Below are 18,684 nucleotides of genomic sequence, written 5' to 3'. Positions count from 1 at the left end.
GATTGCGGAACCATGTAATAGAGGTCTGATTCTCGAAACGAAGTAGTCGTTCCACCTCGGCCCCAGTGGTCTGCCCTGGCTTTCACCACTCGATGACGGCGAGCCATCCGCACTAAAGGAGGATGAGCTCGAAGACTCCGAGCTTCGAAGTGTTGAAACTGTGTCATACTCGTTCTTCGGTTCCACAATAGCGCCAAATACGACAGAGGTATTGACTAGTGGCGAGACGGCCCTTGGTCGCCCGCGGGACGAGCTGGAAGATACGGTCTGCGTCGTACTCCCGACCTTGGAACGAAGGTCTACGGAGTCTTTACTGCGGACTGAAGAAGGACGTGGCGAGCGAAAGTAGTGGCTCGCAGGGATCTGCGGTGTCTCGAGGCGATGCGTATTGGTGCTTGTCGGTCGACCGAACGTTCTATTGGAAAGAGGTGTTAGGCGGCCGCTTAGGTTGGCATCGGGTCTGGCCGGGTTGGGCGAGTCGACATAAGCCCGGTTGAGGTCTGTCCGTGAAACTTGACGTCGCCGCAGTTCGCGGAGGCCGTATACCTGGCTGGCTGTTAATTCATCGGTTCGAGTCGCGATTTCGGCAAAAAAGGGTTGATGTCTCACCTCTGGCTTCGACGCGTTAAGGTGCCTGGCGCATAGAACGACCAAATGATAGACAGCCGGTCCTAGGAAGCCACAGAACAGCATTGTGCTATGTATGAGCAGAATAGCGTATCCAATTGCGCTCTTGACATGAAGAGTGGCGAGCCCAGGTATGAAGGCGATCATGAGAGCCAATGTGACGAGTCTGGAAAGGGCAGATATTGTGCCGACTGACCAAGCGGGATACGCCTGGAAGCCAAAGATACAAGCGAGAAGCACCAACTCGCAGGCAATAAGCATAGGCAACTGGACCAGAGGGGTGATTTGCAGACCGCCCACGGCAGCGCCGCGGATGAAAGCAAGAAGGAAGAGAACCACAATGAAGGCTTTCCCGTGTTGGTCGCTCGACGTGGACGCAGATATTTGCTGGTACCGCTTGGAGTCGAAAACCAGAAGACCAAGGCTTCGCACGGGAATCTGGCGTACAAGCCAGACAAACGCAGCGATAATGACGACAATCAACAAAACGGCCAGTGATGTGTGATAACCAGGCACTAGGGCGGCGTAGGTGATCTGGTAGCAAGAAAGGGCTATGAGAGGCATGGTGAAGTACGAAAGAACAACGCGAAGAATACGGTTGACTCTGTGTTGCAAACCATGGTTCATGACGATTGCCTGTGCCGCCATGCCAGTCTCGCCAGTCCGAGGCGCACCGAGGCGAACGCACTCGAGTAACGCAGCAGCCAAGGCAACAACCACGACCAGGGCGATGACCAAGTTTGTCCAGGTGGTCATGGTGGTAGGGGTGCCTACGATCTGGTGCATGAGATCGAAGCCGTGCGTGCCTCCGTAGGTACCGTTGATCTCGAAGATACCGTCCGCGCTGCCAGGATAAACATGACCGTGGGTGATGGGGCCTGTGAGGAACAGAGAGTACCAGTTCAACTTGCTGACAGCTGGGCGGTAGAATCCGGGATACCAAAGGCTGAGGCTGCCAGTCAAAAAGATGAACTGGAGGTACTGCAGGCAGTCGCCTACATGTGGCAGGACGGGACGAGCCGAGTGAGCCTCTTCGTCTGATTCGTCATCTGCTGTGAGGCGGATGGGCCTGTCAAAACAGCTGCGTAGGATACCGACGGCGAGGATGAAGAGGAAGAGGCCAAAGGGAGCCCAGCGCAGTGTCGAGGATACGGTAGGGCGCAAGGCAGGTGTGATGTTTGCCTGAAGGCAGACCAAGGCGTCGCCAGTTGCAGCAGAGGTCAGGTAGATATCCGAATGGAAAGTCGACAGCGGGCTCAGGCGGCCCAGGTCTTGAGTGACCAAGGTGCTAGATGCATTGACCATTGTGTAGCGCCCCTGATTAACCGGTTTGCATGTAGTAAGCACATGGTGTTCGAAGCGGGCTGTGCGTGTGAGAGTTTCGACAGTAAAGTCGACGGTTACGTTTGAAACCTGGCGATCGCAGTGGTGCTCGTCGCCAACTAGTAGGTCAATGACCCAGGCGAGATGCTGGTGGCCGTCATCGGCGGTCTCGATGCTCGCACTCAGGCTGGAGATGCCCGGTAGCTGCTGCTGCGGCGACGGCACCGGCGCGCGAGAAGAAGCCGGGTCACAAAGCTGATACTGAACGTAGGACGTCGAGACGGATGAGACCAGAAGGCTCAAGAGGCCGAAGCGATGTGCGAGCATGGCAGTGGCCCTTTGCCGTTCAGCACTTTGGGCGACCGAGGGCGGAGCTACGCATTGGCGGAACGTTGAGCAAGCAGGCCGGAACTGGTGCTGCAACTATTTGCCAGTACGTGGAGGACGTTTTACAGTCGATCGTGAGTTGATCAAGATGTAGCACGTTGGACCAGGCAGGGACTTTAACGCGCCTGTCAAATACGACCGACTGGACTAACCCCTGAACCAGAAATCAATTTTCATCCCCACTTGGCTTTCAACGGTTGCCTGTAGCGTGTGTCGGGCCTTTGTCGATTGCCGGGAATCCCCATGACGGTGCTGACTCGGGGAACGGGTTGCCGCCACCCCTGCCTCGTCGGATCTGAGGTAGCATGGGCGGGATCGTATCGTGGAGAATTAGGGTTTGCATACACGAATGTGAGAGAGTGGGAGAGGCCTTGGCAATGGCAAGGGGGGCAAGACGGTTGAGAGGCCCTTAATAGGGATGCCGCGCGCTGTGCTCGTGGGTTTGATGCTTGGGAAGCCGAAGTGTCATGGATGCATGAATGGTCTTTTTGAGAAATGGGTAGATGTAAAGAAGTGAGTCGATGGACGGAGAAGCTGCATGCGTGTAGATGCGTACCTAGGTACCTTCCCCATGACCAGGCGTCCAGCGGTGCCAGTTGCTGCACGTACCTACCTAGGCAGGTACCTAGGTAGCGACCCATACCCACCCTGAGTACCTACGTTGGTACTGCCTGCCAGCCACCGCCCCCTTCACATGATCTCATCGCACTCGCATTGCTCTGCCTACCTAGGGAAAGTGTCAACTACGGCTGGGCATCGCCTTCCTGTCCGCCTCCTCGCATCACGCATCACGCCTGCCCCAGTCGGGATGCCGCCGCCGCCGCCCGCCGTCGCCATAACGCCGTTATGCCCGAGATGCTTCTTCCACGCTGCTTCCTACTTGACACCATGCTCCCGCCCTTCATCACATGGCGACGACCAGAACATGTCTCCATTCGCGCCTTGAATCTGTCTTCTTTCGTTGCTTGAAGCGTTGTCCACCTCCCTCCGCGCCTTCCGTCCGCCATCATCCCACCCCCTCAGCACTCTCCACCATGGCTCTCACCGAGACAGCACCCCTCCTTGGCTCCAACCAACCTCATATTCCGCCAGGTGAGCTTTAACCTACTCGCTCCGTCACGCCACGCTTTGCAGCCCGGATGAAGCACACGGGAACAAGTGAAACGGAATGAGGAATCTTGCTGATGCGCCAAACCTGTTCAGCGCCATGGTCCAAAGCGCTGCCATCCGCCAGGGACCCGGCACGCCGCCTGCCGCAAGCCATTGCTCACCGTGGCTACAAGTCTCGCTACCCCGAGAACTCCATGGCCGCCTTCCGCGCTGCCGTCAATGTCGGCACGCACGCCATTGAGACGGACATTCACCTCTCGGCCGACCATGAGGGTGTCCTCTCCCACGACGGCAACCTCAAGCGCTGCTTCGGCGTTGACAAGCCCGTTAGCGCCTGCCCGTGGTCCTACCTGGCCACCCTGCGCAGCCTGCGCGCTCCTCACGAACCGATGCCCCGCCTCGTCGACCTGTGCGCTACCTGGCCGAGCCTGGCCGCGATAAGATATGGATCCTGCTGGATGTCAAGGTTGACGACGACCCGGATGCCCTGCTGAGCGCCGTGGCTGACGCTGTCGACGCCGTGCCAAGGTCGGATGGCCTGGCCTGGGACCAGCGCATTGTCGTCGGCTGTTGGACGCAGGACTTCCTCCACGCCTCGCTGCGCCATCTCCCCTCCTACTCGCCTGCTCACATCTCCCACTCGCCCTACAACTCGAACCGCTTCCTGGATTGCCCCGAGTATGCCGGCCTGTCGTTCAACATGCTGCAGCCGACGCTCGTAGGTCCTTATGGCAAGCGCTTCATACAACGTGTCAGGGCGGCCCCTGATGCCGAGGAGCGCCGCTTGTACGTGTGGACGGTGAATCAGGTCGAGTGGATGGAGTGGTCGATCGAGAAAGGCATGGATGGCGTCGTGACAGACGATCCTGCTGCGTATCTGAACGTCCTGAAGCGTTGGGAGGAGGCTGCTGCCGAGGGGTCCGAGACTGGGAGCAACGCGGCTGAGCAGCAGACCTCGACCGGCACCGAGAGTCACCCACCGGTAGCGGCTAAGACGACTGCCACTGGCTTGAGGCGCTGGACCTGGTTGTACTTCCAGGTCGCCGCGATCCAAGTTCTCCTTATGCTCCTGACACCGTGGCTTGTACGACGCTCAAGGTGGAAGTTCACCAAACCTAGCAAGAAGAGCGTGCCCAAGGCATAATGGTCTCGTGGGCCCTTCACTGCATTGTGTTTTGGTATCAGAGATAGAATTTGCTCGCCAGCGTATGCTTCTGATCACGATGATCTGGCCATAGCCCTCTTCATGTGCCCAAGGTGACCAGAAGTAGGTCAAATAAATGAAGGTCCCATGCCCGTATTCCGACGTTCAATACTCAACGCCTCGCCCCATTTGCGCCCTTTATCCTTGCCAAGAAAGTGAAAACCCCCCGAGGTTCGAAGGGGAGAAAAACGCCATAGCCCAGTATCCGGCCCAACATGGTCACATCACGCTTTTTGCTCTTTGACGACGCTCTCCCAGCTTCCCAGAGACCAGAGACTCCCCTTCCTCTCTCCTTCGAGGCGCGACGCGTGGTCCCCGTGGCCCTGCTGCTCCTCCTCCTTCTTCTTCCGACGGAAAATGTTGCCAGCACCTCCGATGCCCACGCGTCCGACGCCCGACTTTTCGCGCGCCCGCGCCCTGGCAATTTCCTCCTCGAAGCTGACGGCCGGCCTCTCCCCCGCCGCGTGCACGTTGCCGGCGCCGCCGATGCCCGAGTAGAACCGGCGCGTCGAGCTCGAGGGGGCCGCCGTCCGGGCCGTCGACGGTCCCGCCGACGAAGCAGCCGTGGAGTTGGAGGCAGCGGCAGCGGCAGAGCCGGAAACGGAGGAGGAGGAGGAGGAGGAGGTCACCTTCGAGGGCGTGGCGCGGAAGGTGTTTCCGGCGCCGCCGCGGCCGGTGTGGATGCGCGTGTTGGGCGCGGCGGTCGGGCGCGGGGTTGTCACGAGGAGGTTGGAGGATGTCGTCGCCATGATCGATTGATCTTTTGGCGCCTGCTTCTCTCCTTCTCTGTGCGGCCGACTCTTGCGATGTCAAGGTGCTTTGTTCTTTCGAGGCGGGGGGGGGGGCTGAAAGCGGCTCTTGACTGCGTTGAGGTGAAGAGCGAAGAGAGAAGAGCCCTCAAGAAAAACCACAATGCAAATAAATCGTTCTTTCACATTGAACCTCGCCGTGAGGATATTCGGTATGAACTGGTCCGCAAAAGAGGTACGAACTACGGCCCTTACGTCGAGCAAGTTGGTGGGAGCCCCTACCAGATATAGACATCCTCTCTCCACCTCGGCCACCGTACCGACATTTGCGTCCAAATGCCATCAAACACACTTCGAGAGCAGCCTGACCCCCGCCGGACGAATCAGATACACGCCATTTAGTGTTTATTCTTACCGCTTCCAGGGCTCATGCCACAAGTGGTCATCGCAATGATGAGCGGCTTCCTTCGGGGGGGGAGGGGAGAGAGCGACGGCAGAGCAGAGTTGGGGTTAGCGGTGCGGAAAACCAAACGATGGGGTAATTGTAGAGTAAGAGAAACAGGTCCGGCCCCACCGCCAGAGACACCACGTGATGGTCCGTCATGCCGCTGGCCGCCCACGGTGAGCTACTGGTAAAGCGGCCAGGTAGGTTATTGCTACCTGCTCCCTAATTACTTATCTGATGTCAGATCAAGCGGCCGCGGTGACGGTCACAGTGACGGGTCTAGCAGTGTTACAACCCGCGAGTGGCTCGCTGGTTGGTCTTCATACTACACCCGTCGCTAGGGATAAATAATCAAAAATACATGCATGAAGAAATATCGTTGCCCTGGTGGTGGAACAACACTATGCCTCAAGATCAGAAGCACATCACGCATCATGGACAATGGCGGTTGAAGAGCGAGGCGGATCGCCGCTGGTATTAAATACACCCCTGGAAACGAGCCCATGCCCCTAATAAGCTATCCGTCCATCCACTTGTCGAAATCAGCTCGACTGGTTGCGACGCGCAAACCCTTCTTGAAGATTTTGGAAATGTCCAAATCTGTCAAACCCATGTCATGCCCTGCTCTGTTCCTCTACCCTGCAGGCCGTTTGGCCTCTGCAGCAACTCCCTTAGAAGCAGTTGTAATCGCTGCAAAAACGCAAAGTCGTCAATTGCGTGGTCATGCCGTCGTAAACTACAGCAGCCATATGCTGGCTCTCTTTCTCTCCCGGTTCCACTCATTCAACTGCTCTTCTCCATCGGTCTCTGCTGGCTCTCAGTTGATGCTTGGCAGGATCGCAGTCTCGCCTCATGATTATAAAGAATAATAGAGTGTGTATCGAAGCTATCCAGCAGCATCGACCAGATCGGGAGTAGGGTGTTCGTGGAAGTCAAACTCATCGTCGCAGAGGACGGAGTAGGTTGTGTAAGTTTGTCTTCTCCCTCTTCTAAAAGGTGTCTGTCTCATCGCTTGCGACTGTGCCAAAGGTGGCTGGAGGCGGTCAGCTTCACTTTCTGGCCGTGGCGGTGAACTGCGACTTACCCCTCTTGCGACGCCGCTCCTCACGAGCTTCTTCCTCTTCTGCGCTCTTAGGCGTCATGGCTCGAGGCCCACTTGGCCGCCTGGTAGGCACCCCCAGGGCCGCGTTGAGGTTGCGGTTCTCGAGTCTCGGGCTGTAACCACTGGCATGAGTGCCGGCGCCTGTACCGTAGCCGCTTTCAACGCTGTTATATGGCTGAGGACTGTTCTTCGATAGCCTGGAAACCCTGTCGGTTCTGGTCGGGGTCCGGCTGCCGTCGTCGTCCATCGGCTCCTTGGGCGGACGAGGGGGGCCGGTTGGGGAAGAACCCCAGTATTCACCACTGGCGGCGCCGGCAGCTCCGCCAGCGCCCGTGGCCCCCGTGGCGGCGGAACCACCACTATAACGGTTGCTGGTTTGGGGCGGGAAGCGGTTCAGGCTCGTCACGGAGCCGTGCCAATCGGTTGATCTGGGGGACATTGGGGTGTCGTACTGGTGTGCCTGGGACTCCAGGGCTGCCTGGAATCGTTCAGTCTGGCCTTGTCTGGGTTGCGGGTGTTGCAGGTTGAGCGAGTTGCGGTGTGCCTTGTATTTGGGGTCCTCTGGCGTCATGTATGTTGCAGGCGGAGGGGCCCTGTTATCGAGCGGCATGCTGACTGACTGGGGCAGATTGGTCTGCGAGAAGCCGCTGTGCAGCTGTTCCTCGTCGTAACGGTCCTCCTCAAACGGACGTCTATCGTCATATTGACCCAGGTCAGAACCTGAACGGGATGGCGGTCGTTGGCTGTATTCGTCGTCGTTCCCACGTTTGCTGGACATGCCACTCCCGCGGAAAGCCTTGCTCACGCTTGTCGCAGTGGACTCGGACCAGCGCGAGATCTTGGGAAACCAACCGGAGGAGCCTCGAGACTTGTGCTTTTTGCCCTTGGTGGTTGTAGGCGTGTTCTCGTTACTCAGCGAGGCCATCATGTTGGAACCCGGGTGGGGGGGCGTCGCCAGGGGTACCGAGCCGCCACGCTGAATGTCTTGGTGTGGAGGACTAAGCATGGCCTGGTGGTTGCGTCTGTGATCTGCCTCTTGCTCATAATCCTCCTCGGTGTCCTCGGGGACAGTGCTGATACGATGATCCGAGAACTTGCGCTCGTATCCAAGTTTGGTTGAAGGACCACGTGATTGAGGAAGAGACAGCTGCCCAGATTGGCTTGCATGACTGGCTGTCGAGGTACCAGCGTGACCTTCAGGTTCATAACCGCGGTCCTGCTCATACGCGACTTCAGGTCGGAGGTTTTCGAACGATTGCCCCTGACCGCTGGATGCCATGGGGCGGGCCGTCTGAGCCTTCAGGGTGTCTACTTCAGCCAGCAACTGGTTCAGCATGTCTTCAATACGGCCGAGGTCGTTGGTGTCCTTGGCACCAAAGCTCTTCAGGAATGCTCTGCGGAACAGATTATTCTTCTTGGTTGTCTCATCCACGGTGCCATCTTGAGATGCGCCGCTGAAACCCTTGACAGAGCGGGGCGCGCTTCCAGGGAAAGGTCGGGGGCCGCCAATGATATTCTTAACCGTGTTCTCGGTGTTTTCCTGGACTTCCTGGATGATGACGTCTTCGGTGTTTGCAAGGACCTTCTTTATCTCTTCGAAGGAGTTTCTCATCTCGGCAGCGGATCTGACCAGTGTAACTAGGATCTCGGTGTCGCGTGCACTGCGTTGCGCATCGCGAACCATGAGATGCTGCATCAGAGCGATAATGTCTTTTGACTCGATGCGCTCGATTCCTGCTCCCGTAGCCGCATCGTAAATTGGTGAGCCCATGCCTTGAGACATACCACTGAGGTGACGAGAGTGTCCCTTGGCTGGGGTGTAGAATGGATCCTCAGCGCCCGCATCGGAGAAGCTCATCATGGCCTTGCCCTTGGGTTGAATGCTGGGTGAGTGGATAGGCCCTTGAGAGATGTAGCCTTCGTCGAAATGTTTCTGTCCTGCGGGGCTCCCGGTGTGATAGCCTGCGCCAAAGCCGTCGGGATCAAGGCCGCGAGCATTGAGTAGATCAGGGTTGACCACGGGGCTGGCGCCATCGTAAGGGTTTGTGATAAGTGTATCTCTTTTCCGGTCAGTCGAGGTGCGTTGCCACTCATCGTCTGGTTCTTGACTGGCTTGTCGATTGTGCGCCATGGCAGCAGCTGTTGCAATCGCAGCAGCGCCGGCGGCTGTTGCCAGACCAAGACCTGGGCCATCGCCTTTGGTTTCATCGTCATACTGGTCATAGGCGGCTACGTCACTTTGGCGAGGTGTCGTGACGGGAGCCCACTGCTGTTCAGCGCGAGTCTTGTGATTAAGCTCCTCGCGGACGAGAGATGGGTTGGTAATGAGATCATCGTCAACATACTCGGCCTCGGTCATAGGATCATGGAGTCCGGGCATAGCACTTAGCATTCTTCTTGTGCTCGTCTTCTTATTCCTGCCCGTTTGATTCTGTGATTTGGGGTTGTTGGCGAGCTCGCGCCCATCCATTGTCCTTTCCTTGAAAGACTTTGTTTCTTGGGAATCGCCCTCGGCCACGAAGTCTTTCGTGAACCTTCTTCTTACAGTAGGCTGCATTAGATCGGTCTTTGGGCGGCTTTTCAGTGCTTGCGGCCGCAGGCACCAACTGCTCCAAGCGCATAGGCCTTTCTCAGAGGCTGTGGGCGAGTGACGCGACGTGGATGGAGAGTTGCGATACCTTGTGGGGGCCACCTTATGGCCATACTCATCTAGGTCGTACTCGCCAGCGAAGTCTTGGGAATGGCCATGTCGGCTCGAAGTCGGCGTCCTGATGCCCTCGCGTTCTTCGATGAGGTCTCGCTGGCTCTTCACCGAAAGCTTGTCTGGGCTGTAACCTCGTGCAGCTCCGAGTGAGGCTGACTGAGCGTCGTAAGAAATGGTCGAGTCGCGCTTTCCGTACTCGTTATTTTCGGAGAGGGCAGAGCCAGCAGTGAGGACGGACTGGTCAAGCATCGACCCATCGACGAGTGATGCGACGTTGGACTCAACACCAGCCGGGGCATACTGGGTGGGAGCATGTTGAATATAGGGCTTCGCACCAACGTCATGAACAGCCTGGCTGGAGTCTGCGCGGTCGTAATCGCCATCGTCAGTGTACATGGTACTCCGATAGTCCTGTCCAGAGCTTCGGATGCTGCGGTCATCGACAAACTGATCGTCGAAGCCTCGGCTGAGGACGTTACTGTGACGCGGAGACTTGTCAGGAGACAGGCTGCCATTAGTGAGCCTTGAATCTCGCTGGCCGGGGGCTTCGCTGCCGCCTTCAGTGTAGCCGGAAACGCTGTAGATCGGGCTGAGGCCGCGCCGCTCCGGCTGGTACGGAACGTACTTCAGCGGAGGCGGAACGTCCTGGGTATTGTAATAGTCGGCTCCATCGTCATGCTGCTCGTAGTCGAGCTGCCGTGGTCCTGCACGGCTTGTTTCAAACTCTTCATCATTATAGTTGTCGCGGAAATGGGTTGGAGGCGTGTTACTTTCACTCTGGTAGTCCTCGTGGTAGTCGTCGATGCGTTGACGAGGAATAGCGTTCAAGTCACCGCTTGAAACGTTGGCATGTCTTGTACCAAGAGTCTGCTGCAGGGTAGCAACAGATCGCGATGGAGAGGACGTCGCAGATATGTCACCTCGAGTCACCGCTTGGACTGATGAATATTCTTCGAGCTCGGAGCGAGGGTGCTCAGTCTCTGCTGACAAGATAGAGGTGCGGGTCAGCTCTGATGGGTTGATCTCGCTCATCAGGGGCATGGGAGGTGCTGGTGCCTCCTCCTCTTCATACTCTTCAGCGTACTTGTCTCGGCCCAGGCTGCGACTGCGGGCCGAACCATCAGCCCGCCGGCGCCTTCTTTGCCGCCTATCATCAGACACGGGAGATTTCGAGCTCAAAGCGGCGGCGGCAGCAAGTCCGGCAGCAGCGGTGCCGGCGATGGCTCCTGTTTTGAGAACATCGCTGTGAGTGACCCGAGACTGATCATCGACGGACTCGTGTACCGATAGATCGTCGACTGACTCTCCATCCATCCCATAAGGGCTTTCGACATAATCGTGGCGAGCCTCTCGGTCTCTTCGATCTCGAGCTCGAGAGTCGGCTCTGCGTCCGGAAGACCTCCGTCTGTCGACGTTCGAAAGATCTTCTCGCGAGACGGATGTGGCTGTCGAAGTCAGCGAGCCACGGCGGCTCTCACGCTTGCTCTGCTCCCGCTTCAAAGCACTCAGCTCGGGAAGAATCAGTCTGCGGATTGCGTCCTCTACCGTCTCTAGGAGCTTCGGGTTGTTGATCGAGGACTTGGAAGCACCTGAACGGACGGATTGCTGGTCTGTTGAACGATGGCTTGGCGTCAGGGCCGAAGACACGACGCTTGACTCTGTCGCAGAGATGAGAGAATCACCGTGGCTTCGACTAGATCGCCGCCGAGGTGAGCGAGTACCCTCCACTTGCTTCTCGCTCAGACTGCTGGCACGGCTTTTGCTGGAACGTTGTTTACGGTCCTTGTCCCGAACCTTGTCGGTGGATTTTGGGAGCACGATCCTGTCGCGGGTCTCGCTCCTGCTCTTGCTATTCCTTGATTTGTCGGCAAGCGCTGAACCAACGAGCGCACCGGCGCCGCCCGCGGTTGAGATTCTGCTGCGTGATGGGCTTCTGCTTTGTCGCTTCTCGACTTCTCTGTACGTAAGGTTGGTCGGTCCGGAGCCATCAAGAAAACTATCCGTTGGGATGGCAGAAATGTCGGACATGTTAGTTGTCATGTAGCTGGACTGCTTGGCGTCAGCCGCGGGAATCAGCGGGCTCGCCGGACGATGTCTTCGTTCGCTCCTGTCGATTTCTATGTCGATAGGATTCCTCGACACATTCGACTCTTCCGTGGCCGAGGCATACGATTGCATACTGTCAATGTCTTCAGCGTCGAGCGTTTCCGTAGCGATGTGTGAGTCAGCTGTCGGCGGTAAAGGGACTCGGCGCGTCAGAGATGTCTTCCGCGAGCTCTTCGTTTCGGTAATTTGAATGTGGTTGTTTCTGTTTTTCTTCGACGGCGTCAGACGCACACGGACGCTCGGCTTGCGCTCGACTCCTGAGGCAGACGGGCTGGTTTTGCCGCCTTCGAAGTACTCTATGAGGAGGGAAGTTTGAGAGCGGTTAAGCTTGTGACCGCGGGTCTTGATGGTGATGGGAGTGCCGTCGTCAGGTAAGGAAAAATGAGAGGCCTCGTCGGCGGGCCCGTCGTCTTCGTGATCGATGTCGTCGGCCGTGGTTAATTCGGTAGGGGTGATGATGTCGGTCTCGGTCGGGGCAGGCAGGGGGGGAAACTTCTTGGACGCAATACCCATTGTGCTTTGCCAAAGACCAAGTATGCGGGGAAGAGGTTGCCAGGCGGCGAAGATTCGGTGCCTCTATTGAGGTGGATTTCGCCTTCCCCTGATCTCTCGTCTTTCCGCTCCGTGGGGTAGCGAAAGAGGAGGCGGGTAGCGGACAGGGTCTTGTTTTGGAGGCAACGGTCAAGCCATCAGTGGTGGATTCAAAGACTTGGCTGGGCGTTGCCGTGGCAGAAAATGTCTGGGCAGGGCCGAATCTATCTCGATACCAAGATCGAGGCAGGTGAGAGGTAGGCCAGGTCGCTTGCTCAACGGCGTAAACGAAGCCAAGACGAACGAGATGTCGTTGTCGAATTAATCAGTTCCAATTGTATCTTCGAAGATAGGAAAGCGCTCAAACGAACAGGTCCGTGGCGACTTGTTGGCAGGCGAGCGATGGGGAGAGTGACCACAAGGGAACAAGACCGAGAAAGAAAATCAGGAACGCCTGCTGTGCTGCGCTTTGTCGATAGGAGGCTTCGGAGGTGGAAGGAAGTGCCCACCTGGTAGTGCTTGTCGTTCCAGGTTGTTGGGCTTGGGGGTGGTGGTCGACTAACTACTGTCACGAAGGTGTGGTTGCGACAGTGAATGAGACTGGACCTGAAGGCCACGGCCAGGAAGTGGCGGGCAGGAAATCTAGGTTGGTTGTACGGTTGGGTGGCGGTTGCTTGGGAGGAGGTCGGGGGATCTCCACTTGCGGTTGCCAATATCAACGGGGCTGGGGGGGAGGGGGTTCAAAGCCACGAGTTCCTCGATTGCTGTCGCATCCCGATTCAATCCAGGTCGCAAGACGAATTTCTTAATGAACAAACGGCACGCCAGAAGAGTGCCTTGGCTCCGTGTTTCTATGTCTGATGGTGGAGTCGATGATGACGCTGAGGACATGCGAGGCAGCGTGCACTGTTTTGCGACGTCGAGATGGAGGGCAGCTTCGTTGTTGCGCCGAGAACTTGGTTTGGACAGTCCAACTACTTACTAGAGGCACCTTTGTCGGTGCTACCAGATACAGTACCGGCACTAGGAAGAGCGAAAACAAGAGGGCTGGCAAGCAAGTGCTGTCCAGGATCGGGCTAGGTTGATGAGTTGTCGTTGCCGATCACATCGGCCAATCGAAGTGCTCAGCAGGGGGTAGGACGTCGCTAAGGAAGCGGGCTGTGTGCTCCACCAGCACCTGCCAGTATCGACCGAGCTCTCTATTGGGCCTTGCCCACCATCGCGCGCCGCCGCCTCTCCCCCCAAGCTGCCTATTCACCTGCTCCCATCTGTTCCAGTTCATCTCACCGTCTCTTCCCCTTGCTGCCAGCACATGCGAGACTGTGCCTCGGGATGCCTCACTTGCCTGCCGTTTGCCTATCCCGACCTGCCGTCACAATCATGGATATCACACGAAACTTGCGCTGCTTCCTACTCGCCGACTCGTCACCTGTGGCGTGAGACGAATGCGCCTTTTCCGGCTTGCCAACGTCCGTGTCCCACATTCACCCGGCCAACCATGGCGACAGTGTTCGTCTTTGCTCGGAAAGGGCAACGCCGTCTGTGCTTGCTGTGCTTGGGCTGCAATCATCCCACTTTTATTTTAATTCGCATCGCCAGTGGGAAACCTGGGAGCCAAAAGAACCCCCCCGGCCCCGGAGAGCACCCCCTTCTCTTTTCCAGCTGAGGTGAGGTGGGACTCGGACGGGAGCTTTCGAGCGGCACGGATCTTCGGGTGGCTAGGGCGTCGCTGGCGGCGATCATCGAACCGAGCGTGTCTTTCCCATGACTGTCGAGAAGTGCCGACGCCGACACGGCTGCTTTTTTCTTCGGGATGCGAGAATCACTTGATGACCTGACGTTCAACCTGGCTCAGAGACATCCCCCAGGGTCTCGTCTCGCTCCCGCTAGCCCTGGAACCTCGCATTCCTCCCACTGCCGGCCCTATGTTCCACCACATGTCCGTCAGCTCCTCTTTCTGCCCTACACATTCCAATGCCCCTCCCCCTCCCATGGGCCGCAGCGTGACATTCCACCCATTCCCAAGATCCCAACATGAAACACCCCTTACTCGAGCCTCGCATGCGGTGAGGTTCCCTATCCAAGACCTGGGTGGAACGTCGTTGCAGCTCAAAGGGGGCAGCCCCCGTGGTTGGGGGCGGCAACCAACCTACACGCACAAGGTCGCAGCGCGAATCGGGTCCTCCCACAGAAAAAGCCAAAACGCAGACTTCACTGCCGTGAGAGGATTCTGACCAGACGCAAACACCCCCCGCTCGCCGCGGCCTGCGCCTGAATTTTCGCCTGGTGTGGCGCAACCAATGACCTCGGCCAACAGACCACTGCAGAATCCTTGGGAGGGGAACATGATGTAACCTGCGAGGACCCAAAGGATGGAACTGAATATTTGATCTTTGATCTCCTACCCAAATACTTTTAGTATCCTTTGCATCTGCCGCCCTACTTTGAGATGTGGCCTTATCGAAGCCTCATCACCTTGCACAAAAACGCAGTCACCCGCTTTGTGTCTGCACCTTGGCGTCGTCGCGGTACGTTGCCGCTTACAGGGTTGCACAATCCAGCAGTGGTTGGTGTTTGACCGAACACCACGAATATCTGAGCACAGGTGGACGCATAATACGATGAAATAACAGGGGGTGGAATCTTCTGCGAGTGGTATCTCTCTGTAGCCCTTAACCTCCTCCTCTTCCCCAAAATTCGACCAGCTCGTTTCTAATAAAGAGAGCTGTGGTAATGAATGACAATTGATGAGCTAGGTAAGCCTCAACCGCCACAATCAGCTCGGCAGGGGCATGATAAAATGGCATCCCTGCCAACATGGCTCTCATCACGCTTCATCTTCTATACTTCTTACTCCTCCTCTCCGTTGGTGGCATTAAACCGTTGGCCGGCATCTCCTCTGTGTCAGGGTTGTTCAAAAGGTCTGCGACGGTTGGGTTGTCGTTGAAATGTGTTGGGAAGCCCCCACCCACAATATTCCTGACAGTATCAACCCGCGCCATGAGTGACCATGAGTCGATCAGTACGATCGACTCACCGACGCGAAGTTTCTCTCGATATCCAAATTCTTGTACGTCTCCGTCATGTTCGATCTTGGACCCTCCTGTATGCGGATTTGATGCCGGTCGGCCGGATGTTGAGTACCCAGGCCCTTTGCCGTGCTCCAGCGAAGTCACGATGCTGGCAAAGTTCTTGCGGAGATGTCTGCGATCTTTTCTCGACGTTCCTTTCGCGGCTGGTTTTGATGCCTCGGCCATGCGGCTGATGAGGCGTTTAGGGTCGTACTGCAGATTCATGACCTCGCCAGTCTCCTCTTCGTGATCGCGCGCTGCCTCAAAGATAAAGGCAATATTAAAGCCAGCGCTTGTCTGAACATCAACGTCTGTGCTGTCAAGCTGCTCGACAAAGGCGTCCATGGCCGCGGAGACGAGCTCGCTGATGTCGTCAATCTGGCTGGCGACAAAGGCCCAGGATTGCAGGGCGGCTACGACCACGTCACCGTTGTCTCCTGCGCCGACAGATTCTCCGTCTGATTCTACCACGCCGACGAGGAACTCCAAAAGTTCCTCTGCAGCTGTTTCTGAGCCTCCCCCATAGAGGGCTGTCACCGCCATGGCCTGAATAGCGGCAGCCTTGACTTCGGCACTCTCATCGTCTTCGCAGACTGTTTCGATCTGCTGGTAAACGTCGTCGTACAGGGAATCGGAGGGAGAGGTCAAAAGCGTAACCTGCAGGGCTTGTAGAGCCAGCGACTTTTCGAGGGTGCTGCCTCCAGAGCGGACGCTCCTCATGAGCGCAGTGACGATCTCGTGAGAGGAGCTCCCAACCTGCCGATCTGCGTAGTGTTGTTTGAGTAGGTGCAGATATGACACTAATGCGGTCTCCCGGCCCTTGACGCTACTGCGTTTGCGATCCCTGAAGCTCGACGATACGGTCTTGTAAAATCTGAGTCCATACCGGCGCCATGGCTCTCCGTCAAAGACGGCTTCCGAGCCGTTAGACAAGGTACTAGCGGTCATGGAGTCATCGTAATCCTCCTCGCTTTCTTCTTCCTCGGAGGCGTAGCGGCTGCCAGCGCGGGAGTGGGCTGGCGAGTTGTACTGCGAGTGACCCGGCGAGCCGCTTGGCGAGTTCATGGTGGAGCCACGCGTGGACTCGGGGCGGGAGCGCGACTTGCGGGAAACGGTCTTGCCGCTCTCTCGGAGGACCTTGAGGCGAAGATCGTGCATGATGTCGGTATGCGTGTTGTGTTTGAGAAGGGAAGGGAGGAGTGTTATCCGGGAGATAGACGCTCCTGCTGTTTAAGAGCTGTCGTGGCGCTGTGAAGCTGTTGCAGGGTCGGGTGGCGACTGTCAGAGCGCGCTGGACTTTGCACTGGGAAAGCAGTCGAGGATCCAGCGTTGAGCAGGTGTGGTGGTCAATGTCGCTTCGTACAGCGTGTAGTCCATGAGGGTGAGGGAGCTTCGCGGGGGATATGCATGCAGAGTTAATGAAGCAGACAAGAAACGGGAAAAGATGTTTCTGGGGAATCCGGTGGCAAATCCCGGGTGCGTGTGGTGTTGCGAGGATGGGTTTATGTTGGAAATAGGTCAGAAATTCGTGTGTCCGGATCTTAGGTCTGTAAAAGAATTGCGGGCGGGCTGGTTGGAGCAGCGAGGAGGTACTTGCAGCTGGGATGAATGGATATCTGAGCTAGCTGCACTCCGCTAAAGCGGCAAGCAGCCAGGCCGATCAAAGAAGGGCAGCACAGCAGAAGTGCTGCACTCAACTTGGGACACGACCCTCCTCGTCCACAAGCAGGTGGTTTGGCGGAAGGTACAGGCCACGGCACGGCGCTTTCCTTCCCAACTTAGGTACCTTACCTACGTCAGGTCAGAACGCAAGGTCGTGGGCCATCAATGATGCAACCACTTGACGGGCAGCGGGGACACCCTAGTCACATGAAGGGGCCCACAAAGCATCCCTGAGCTGTCTGTTCGGAGGTGGGCTGATCCCTGGCGCTCTTGGTCGCGGGTAGGTGGGGCATAGGGACGCCTTGGGCAGGATGCACTTTTCCCCGCCATGGACGCAAACTCGAGGAATGGAGGACTATCATGTAGCCTGGTATCGCAAAGAGGCGAGATACCCGCCACAGCGGAGGCACAGTATCTTGATCACTCTGGGCCGCGACACATTGATCAGTCGAGCTAGATGTGCTGCAAGGCACCCGGACATGCCAGTAACCCCGTAGGCTCGGCTTCGTGGCCCATGTGACGAGCCAGATGGTCGGGCTAGAGAGTTGGGTGTACCATATTGGGCATCCATCTGCCAGCCCGGGCGGACACCTTTGCCAGCACAGACAGAACATGGGAAAGTGTAGACAGCGCCGCTTTAGACGTAGCGTAGAGCATGGTCGAAGAACCACGTGCCTCCGGACGGTGGACAACTGGGTATTGGTGAGAAGATACAGGCGCTGGCTGCCTGGCATGCATTACCTAGAATGGTCACCTGTCTGCCTCTGCCGACTTTGACTGGGGGCTCTGCCCCGCTCTGCCTGTCCAGGTACATTAGCTTCATCCGCGATAAGATAAAGCACTCTAAAGCTCGAGACTTCGGTCAGGCATCGTGTGGCGAGGGATGCCGTGCCGTCGACAAACAGAAACGCAAAGCGACAGATGTTCAGCATATTTCATTAGATTTTTTTGGAATGATTTTGATCAGGAGAAAAAAGGCCAACTTCCTGCTCCCATTTGACGTGTAATCCCCAGCTGGTGGTCCAAGTCACTCGTCAGGCCCATAGGCAAGTTACCCCGCTTACCTCGATGGCTGCTGTTGGATACATTATGCAAAGGTGCTACACGTCCCGTCATTCGCGTGATCACCACAGTGCTAGCTGACATTTGGTCTTGACTGTTCATCGCCCTCCTTGGGTTGTTTCAGCCCTCCCATCCCACTCGTCGTTATCGGCTCGTTGCTCATCCCATCTGCGTTGCTGCCTACTTTAGCACTTTGCTTCTCTCCATTCGAGCGGGATTCCAAGAGGAGGTCCCAGTGGTCTGTGGCAGCGTATCTCAGCTCACCCAGCCATTCTTACCTGCAAAATCAAGGCTCCTCCCCCCTACCATCAACATTGTTCCCTCCAAGCCTTTGCGAGCTTTCCCGACCTACCTGTTACCCTGATACAGGCAGGTATCTTCCTGGAGTTCGCGGACACTTTTTGACCTGAACGAGGCAACTTCCTAGCTGCCCAGCGTTCCTATATCCTGGTGCTTGAACCACCCCCCAAGCCGACCTGTTACCCATACTCAACCACATACCCAGTTCTGCTTGGCGGAAGTAACAACCTCATCAAACGCGATCACCCCGAGATTGAATGTTACTCGTATAAGAGAGAGAGAGAGGAGAGAGAAAGAAAGC

At 57.0% G+C, this 18,684-nt stretch overlaps 5 protein-coding genes across 5 annotated transcripts; 1 reads left to right on the top strand and 4 right to left on the bottom strand.

Annotated features, from left to right (window-relative positions):
• Positions 1–82: 82 nt before the first annotated feature.
• Positions 83–2,277, bottom strand: VDBG_00680 (conserved hypothetical protein; the record flags this gene model as incomplete). Its single annotated transcript, XM_003008952.1, has 3 exons — positions 83–112; positions 202–546; positions 610–2,277. The coding sequence occupies 3 exons, from the start codon at positions 2,275–2,277 to the stop codon at positions 83–85; spliced, it is 2,043 nt and encodes a 680-aa protein (XP_003008998.1).
• A 1,094-nt stretch (positions 2,278–3,371) lies between these two features.
• VDBG_00679 (glycerophosphoryl diester phosphodiesterase family protein) lies at positions 3,372–4,591 on the top strand (the record flags this gene model as incomplete). Its single annotated transcript, XM_003008951.1, has 3 exons — positions 3,372–3,429; positions 3,541–3,856; positions 3,976–4,591. The coding sequence occupies 3 exons, from the start codon at positions 3,372–3,374 to the stop codon at positions 4,589–4,591; spliced, it is 990 nt and encodes a 329-aa protein (XP_003008997.1).
• Positions 4,592–4,875: 284 nt separating this feature from the next.
• VDBG_00678 (predicted protein) lies at positions 4,876–5,400 on the bottom strand (the record flags this gene model as incomplete). Its single annotated transcript, XM_003008950.1, has 1 exon — positions 4,876–5,400. One exon carries the CDS (start codon positions 5,398–5,400, stop codon positions 4,876–4,878), a length of 525 nt encoding a protein of 174 aa, XP_003008996.1.
• A 1,228-nt stretch (positions 5,401–6,628) lies between these two features.
• Positions 6,629–12,270, bottom strand: VDBG_00677 (conserved hypothetical protein; the record flags this gene model as incomplete). The annotated part of the gene is made up of 5 exons (XM_003008949.1): positions 6,629–6,834; positions 6,930–10,877; positions 10,955–11,056; positions 11,130–11,261; positions 11,373–12,270. The coding sequence occupies 5 exons, from the start codon at positions 12,268–12,270 to the stop codon at positions 6,629–6,631; spliced, it is 5,286 nt and encodes a 1,761-aa protein (XP_003008995.1).
• Positions 12,271–15,122: 2,852 nt separating this feature from the next.
• Positions 15,123–16,517, bottom strand: VDBG_00676 (conserved hypothetical protein; the record flags this gene model as incomplete). Its single annotated transcript, XM_003008948.1, has 1 exon — positions 15,123–16,517. The coding sequence occupies one exon, from the start codon at positions 16,515–16,517 to the stop codon at positions 15,123–15,125; it is 1,395 nt and encodes a 464-aa protein (XP_003008994.1).
• Between the last annotated feature and the right edge of the window lie 2,167 nt (positions 16,518–18,684).

Source organism: Verticillium alfalfae, genomic scaffold (genome assembly GCF_000150825.1).
Source record: "Verticillium alfalfae VaMs.102 supercont1.1 genomic scaffold, whole genome shotgun sequence".
In the NCBI taxonomy this organism is placed as follows: Eukaryota; Fungi; Ascomycota; class Sordariomycetes; order Glomerellales; family Plectosphaerellaceae; genus Verticillium; species Verticillium alfalfae.
This window is presented reverse-complemented; position numbering and strand designations above follow the sequence as displayed.